The 7,286-nt window shown below is 55.3% G+C and overlaps 1 protein-coding gene across 1 annotated transcript; it reads left to right on the forward strand.

Moving 5' to 3' along the window:
* Positions 1-1,873: 1,873 nt before the first annotated feature.
* Positions 1,874-7,027, forward strand: ZSCAN22 (zinc finger and SCAN domain containing 22). The gene is given in 5 exon segments (XM_068993207.1): positions 1,874-2,273; positions 5,706-5,866; positions 5,911-6,226; positions 6,229-6,627; positions 6,630-7,027. Coding segments are annotated over 5 exon segments (1,674 nt in total).
* The last annotated feature ends 259 nt before the right edge of the window (positions 7,028-7,286 follow it).

Genomic DNA, 7,286 nt, shown 5'->3' on the forward strand with positions numbered 1-7,286 from the left:
GGCTAAGCATAGCTTTGCCAGAAATCACCAGCTGCCACTGAAAAGTGTCAGGATTGAAGTCCTGTTTTATTAATGTCCAATTCTTGTGCCCAAGGTCATATCTTAACTGTCAACAGTTTTTATCTGTCATTTTGAGTATTACATCCTAGCAGGTATAAAATGGTATCTCATTTTGGTTTGATTTGTACTTTTCTGGTAGCTGATAATCTTGAGCTTCTTTTCATGTCCTTTTTTGGAGAAGGAACTGGCACTCCACTCCAGTACTCTTGCCTGGAAACTCCCATGGATGGAGGAGCCTGGTAGGCTGCAGTCCATGGGGTTTGCTAAGAGTTGGACATGACTGAGCAACTTCACTTTCACTTTTCACTTTCATCCATTGGAGAAGGAAATGGCAACTCACTCCAGTGTTCTTACCTGGAGAATCCCAGGGAAGGGGGAGCCTGGTGGGCTGCTGTCTATGGGGTCGCACAGAGTCGGACACGACTGAAGCGACTTAGCAGCAGCAGCAGCAGCATGTGCTTTTTAGCCACTTGCATGTCTTTGGAGAAATGTCTGGTCAAATCACTTGCTCATTCTTTAAGTTTGGACCATTATTATGGACTTGTTCTAGGTACAGGTCCCTAATCAGACATATGATGTGCAGGTATTTTCTCCCATTCTGGGGTTGCCTTTTCTTACTCTTTTTTGCCTTGCTGCGTGGCTTGTAGGATCTTAGTTCCCCGACCAGGGATTGAAGCCCTGCCTGGGCAGTGAAGGCGCTGTGTCCTGGGCTGCCAGGGAATTCCCCTTTCCACCTTCTTGATGAGCTTCAAATAACAAAGGTTTTTAATTTTGATGAAGTCCAGTTTTCTCTGTTGTCACTTACCTAACATGGCTTTTCATTATTTTTAAGTGTATGTGGAGCATTGACCACAATTAACCATGCACCAGATCACAAACCAAGTCTCAGCACATATCAAAGGATTAAAATTGACCAAAACACATTTTCTGAGCACACTAGAGTTAATCTGGAAATCGGTAATAAAAAGACAATTAGAAAACTCTGATATGGGGTGGGAGGTGGGAGGGGGGTTCAGGATTGGGAACTCATGTACACCCGTGGCTGATTCATGTCAATGTGTGGCAAAACCAATACAGTATTGTAAAGCAAAATAAAGTAAAAATAAAAATTAAAGGAAAAAAAAAGAAAACTCTGGATTGTTTGGAAATGAAGCAGCAGAGTTCTAAGCAGCCCATGGTTCAGGAAGAAACCAGAAGAAAACATTAGAAAGTATTTTTAACTAAATGAAAATGAAGATGCAAAACGAAACTTATGGGTCAACAGCTAAATCTATGCTCACAGGAAAGCTTATAGCCTGCATGCACATATTAGCAAAGAAAGGCTGAATGGTAGTTACCTAAGTATTAATCTCAGAAGCTACAAAATAATTAGCAAAGAAAGTGAAGGAATGCTCCGGTGGCTCCCTGGGGACTGGAGTGTGTGTGAGGTAGGAGACAGACCCTCCCTATGTGAGAGGAGCGTATGCCTTAAGCAGACGGTCTGAGGGGTCGGGCTGCAGCAGTCTGCAGCTCGGCAACTGCCTTCCCTTTCACTGTCTGGGAAACTTTGGGTGAACCTTTTCTCTTCTGTCTGTTTTCATACCTATAATATGGAAAGAGCTTCCACCTCCTGAGTTTGTTGTGAGTTTTGAACAAATTACTCTCTGCAAGCATTCAGAAAAGTTCTCAGCACCCAGTGGGCATTGTCCTGAATATTTTGATCCTCTGTGTTGCGGCAGGACCCAAGGTCATGGGATGACCAAGTTTTGATCTTCCTGCAGACCCAGTTCCCAGGCTCCAGCCATCCTGTGTCTCACTGAAGGTCTGCTGCCCAATGGCCATGCCCAAGAGCTGCCTGAGCCCAGTGCCCTGGGAACAGGATGGCTTTCTCCGGGTGAAGATGGAGGAGGAGGAGGCCAGTCTCTCCCAGGTCCAGGAATCTAGCTTTGGCCACACCGTCCACCCTGAGGCTGCACGCCTGCGCTTCCAGCACTTCTGCTTTGAGGAGGCGTCCAGCCCTCACGAGGCACTGGCCGGGCTCTGGGAGCTCTGCCGCCAGTGGCTGCAGCCCGAGACACACTCCAAGGAGCAGATGCTGGAGCTGCTGGTGCTGCAGCAGTTCCTGGGCACGTGGCCCCCCGAGATCCAGTCTTGGGTGGGCGCTCAGTGCCCCAAGAGTGGCGAGGGGGCTGCTGTGCTGGTGGAGGGTCTGACTCGGGCACTGGACAAGAGAGGTAAGGGGGGAAGGGGCGACTGGCTCGCAGGGCACCGGGGACGAAGCCTGCGCTGGAATGTGAGGGCGCAGATTTGGACTTGGGGTCACTCACCGAAACCCTCCCACGTTTCGGTAAGCAGTTCTGTTTTGGTTGCCAGTGACCGAAAGCCAAGCTCCAACTGACAGAAGCCAAGGAGGGAGGTTTCATGGCTGTGTATGGGGAGCTCAGGTGACATCCTCAGGACTCTGGTTCTCCTTGCTCGGTTGAGTTTTCCTATGTTAGCTTCATTCTTAAGTGGCTTCTTAAGCTACCTAAGACATAGTTGGTCCAGCAGTCTCATGCCTGTATCTTACCCATGTGGAAACCCCATAGGTACAACAGTGAACCATCCCCAAGCTGAGCCTCACTGAACTGGCTGGGGTCTCGTGCTTGTGTTTGGCTGACCAAAGCCCCAGGGACTGATGTAAGCAAGGGAGTTCCCCAGAGAAGGACCAGGAGGCTGCTGCCAGATGAGGGGCAGAAATGCCATGTGTCCAGATGCTCTGGCTTGGCGCGCTCCCTGTGCTGACCTCCAGGGTCGAGACAGACCTGCCCCAGGTCAGAGGAGGGCCCCCATCGCTCAGGGACCCACTCAGATGTTGCAGCCCAGGGAGGTTTCATGGGACGCCGGGAAGACCCAGTCCTGAGACAGTCCAGGGCAGGGAGTCAAGGCTCTGTCCCAGAAGGGCCTGGCCCCTCTTGATGGTAGCATTTGGCGGGGTGGGCATGCCAGGAACCAGGGCAGGGGCCGTGGACAGGGAGAGCATGGAATTTGAGCTCAGAGAATCCTCGAGGCTTGGTGCATCCGACCCCTGCTCTGCCACCTCCTGGCTGTGTGAGGCCACATCCTCCTGCAGGGTCAGGAGAGTCTTCAGCGAAACTGCAAAATGGCTCTGAAACAGCAGAAAAGAACATAGTCCAGGCAGGGGGATGGTGGGACGCAGAGACGCTGTGGTACGACATGAACTGTTGCATTCTAGGAAGAGCAGGTGGTGCAGTGTTTCTGGAATAGAGGGAAAAAAGGGTAAGGCTGGAGGGGTTGGGGGAATTAGTGGAACACCAGTGGGCTTAGGGATTTCCCAGGTGGCGCTAGTGGTAAAGAACTCACCTGTCAAAGCAGGAAAAATGAGAGGCAGGGTTCTATCCCTGGGTTGGGAAGATGCCCTGGAGGACGGCATGGCTAGCCACTCCAGTGTTCTTGCCTGGAATAATCCCATGGACGGAGGAGCCTGGTGGGCTACAGTCCATAGGGTTGCAAAAAAGTTGTACAGGGCTGAAGCAACTTAGCACGCACGCACAGTGGGCTTAGAGGAGGAGAAGATTCTAGAGCTGAAATCCCAACTTGGCCACTAGCTAGCTGTGTGATCTTGTAAAAGTTACTCAACCTCTCAGAGTTAACCATGTGGTCTTGTACCAGTTACTCAAGACCTCCCCTCAGCTGGGTGTGCATTTCCTTGCCTGGAACACAGTGGTCACATTGCCTCTTTCTGAGAGCAGAATGAAGCTTACAGGAGGTGATGGAAGTTACCCACCGTTGTTGGAGCCTAGCGTAGAACAAGAGCCTGATGATGGCCAGCAGCCCTGAGAGGCAAGCAGTACAGTATCCCGTCTTCCAGATGAGGAAACTGAGGCCCAAGTGAGGGCAAGACTGCCCAACCCTTGGAGCTGGCCAGCGGCAGAGCTAGGGCACTGCTGTGGACCTAACCGACAGTGATTCCAGCCACGCCCTTCCTGGACTGTGTCCAGCAAACAATGCCCAGTCAAGCATCCCTGGGTGCCGTATGTACCCGTCAAGAGCAGGTCAGTTCAGGCACGCTCCTACCCGGTTCACAGGCCAGCTTGCAGCTGCCCCTTAGGTGTGCGCTGCCTTCCCAGCAGATTATGAAGAGTGGGCCTTGGGTTCCCAGGTGGCTCAGGGAGGCCAGGTGGGCATCACCCACCACCCACAGCCCCAGGTGTCTGCCTGGGCTTCAAGGGCAAGTCTCCTGCAGCTTGGATTGATTCCCTCATCCAACCATCTCTGCTGAGCCTCTGCAGACTCGTCCAGGTCCAAGCAGCAGGGAATGAGGGGGTGGGATGGAGCTTGAGCCGGGCCCGGCAGCATGTCCTCAGGCGGCTGGCTCTGTCAGATTAGTTCAACCCTGGGGATTTCCTTCTGATATCTGAGACAAAATCAGGAGCCTTAAAGAATGGAGGGTTTGAGAAGGAGGTAGTGAGTGAGGGGTGGCTAGAAACCTATAACACAGGGTTTTTCATGTATTGGTTTACAATGCTGTGTTAATTTCTGCTGTTTAGCAAAATGATTCAGTTATACACACATATACATTCTTTTAATATTCTTTTCCATTATGTTTTATTCGAGGACACTGAGTGTCGTCCCTGTGCTGCACAGTGGGACCCTGTCGTTTATCCATCCTGTATACACTAGTTTGCATCTGCTAACCCCAAACTCAGTCCATCCCTACCCCTCCTCCCCTGTGGCCATCACAAGTCTGTTCTCTACCTCTGTGGTCTGTGAGTCTGTTTCTGTTTCGTAGATAAGCTCATTTGTATCTTTTTTTTTTTTGGCTGGACATGTGCCATGCAGATCTCAGTTCCCTGGCCGGGGATTGAACCCATGCCCGGTGCAGTGGAACCAGGGAGTCTTAACCCCTGGACCACCAGGGAAGTCCCTGTGTCGTGCTTTCGATTCAGCATGTAAGTGATATCATCTGATACTTATTTTTCTCTTTTCGACTTCCTTCACTCCGTATGAGTCTCTAGTCCCACCCATGCTGCGCAGCCGGCTTTCTTGCACCCTTTTCATGGCTGGGTGACATTCCACTGTGGGTGCTGCTCCTTCACCCCTTCATCTGCCGTGGACATTTATTCAGCTTGCTTCCATGCCTTGGCTGTTGTAAATACAATATGAACACAGGGGCGCCTTTTCAGGTTAGAGCTTTGCCTGGTTATAGGCCTAGGAGTGGGATTGCTGGGTCATATGGCAACACTATTTTTGGTGTTTTGAGGAACTGTCGTACTGTTCTCCATAGTGGCCAAGTCAATTTACATTCTCACTACACAGCCTCTCCAACATTTATTGTTTGTAGACTTTTTTGATGATGCCCTTCTGAGCAGCATGAAGTGGTGTCTCACTTCTGATTTGCATTTCTCTTGTCATTAGCGATGATGAGCACCCTTTCATGTGCCCATTGGCCGTCTATGTGTGTGACGCAGGTGGTTGATGGTGTTGGAGGACAGCCCTGTACCCTTTCGTCATCCAAGACACCAAGTGAGAAACTTTTCTTTGGAAAGGGGACCACATGTTAGGAGTGGCCCACACCTTCCCTTTCAGAGTGAGGCCAGGGCTCAGCAGAGTTGGGGAGGCCTGGGATGGGAAAAGCGGTGACTCTGTGGTTCGAACTGTTGCAGGCTGGGTGCTGGGATCTGAGCTCACAGACGCCAGCTGTAAGCAGAGTGGTTCGGAGGAGTCGGAGCCCTGGGACAGGGCTGCCGAAACCCTGGGAGGAGGGACTCCCCCGCGAGCCACCTTTGGTGGTGACTGTGAATCCCGGGGCGGCTCACAGAGGCAGGCCAGACTCTCAGGGGAAACGTGGGCCCAGTCTGCCCCCACCAGATGGATGTCAGGAAAACGTCAGGGCCTTACAAGGAGGGGCCCCCAGCCCAGCCCAGCTGTGACGCTGGTGCCCTGGGGGACAGCCCCCACATGCGGCCAGACCTCACCTCCCGAGAGAAGACTCCCTCTGAGGAGAGATGGGATCCACCGGATGGTTGTGGGACAGAGCCTCCAGGCACGTGCTCAGGGAGGAAGCCCCCCACGTGTGGAGAGTGGGCGAAGACCCTCCAGAGCCCCTCGGAGGCCCGCCAGAAGAGCCAGGCCCGCCAGAAGAGCCAGGCCCGCCAGAAGAGCCCGGCCCGCAGGACGCCCTACACGGCAGCGAGTGTGGGAAAGCCTTCGGCCGGAGCGCGCACCTGGCCCAGCCCCGGGGGGTGCACACGGGGGCCAAGCCCCACGCGTGCATGGACTGCGGCAAGCCCTTCGCTCGGCTCGCCCACCTGAGCCAACACCGGAGGGTGCACACCGGTGAGAAGCCCTGCGCCTGCGGAGAGCGCGACAAGGCCTCCCGCCGCAGCACCCACCTCAGCCAGCGCGGGTGGACGCACACGGGCGAGCGGCCCTGCACGTGCGACGCGTGCGGCCAGGCCTTCAGCCAGAGCACGCGTCTGACCCAGCGCCAGTGCGTGCGCACAGCCGAGAAGCCCTGAGGGCAGCGCCTGCGGCCGTGCCTTCAGCGACCGCGCCGCGCGGTGCGGCACCTGCGGGCGCACTGCGGGCGAAGCCCTGCCAGGGCCGGGCGGGCCGCAAGGCCTGGGCGCAGAGCTCCTCCCTCCTGGGGCGCCAGCGCGTGCACACCGGCGAGAAGCCCTACCGCTGCATCGGCTGCGGGAAGGCCTTCAGCCGCAGCTCGGCCCGCATGGTTCGCCTGCGCCTGCACGTCAGCGTCCTCCCGCGGCGGCGCAGCCCTGGCGAGGAACCGGAATCCAGAAGAGCCAGGACTGGGGACTGGTGCGTCCCCGAAACGACACGGGGCTTCCGGGCAGAGTCTGCGGCTGCCGGGGGCCAGCGCTTCCTTCAGGGCTGTGGAAGGAGGCTCTCCAGGCCAGGCCGCCCTCCGCTGCCCACTCAGGGCCATCCCAGGACAGCTGAATCCGGGCGGGGCGTTGGTCCGTGAAGCCAGGACTCAGGGGCCCCCAGGTGCTCCGGCGGGAGGCTCGCCTTCACACGCCGGCGAGGCTGCCCTCCTTGCCCGCCGCTCTCCTGTGTAACGGGCCCGCCCGCGCCCACCTGCTTCTTCACACACACTGTTCTCTCCGCCTGCTCCAGCCCAGCTCCGAGGCCAGCCTGGGGGCTGCCTTTTCCGCGAGGCCCTCTCCGACCCTCAGCCTCTCTGGCATGTTCCCTGTCCTGAGGGCGCTCTTGGCCCTGCACAG

This window comes from Capricornis sumatraensis, chromosome 20, assembly GCF_032405125.1.
Source record: "Capricornis sumatraensis isolate serow.1 chromosome 20, serow.2, whole genome shotgun sequence".
NCBI lineage: Eukaryota > Metazoa > Chordata > Mammalia > Artiodactyla > Bovidae > Capricornis > Capricornis sumatraensis.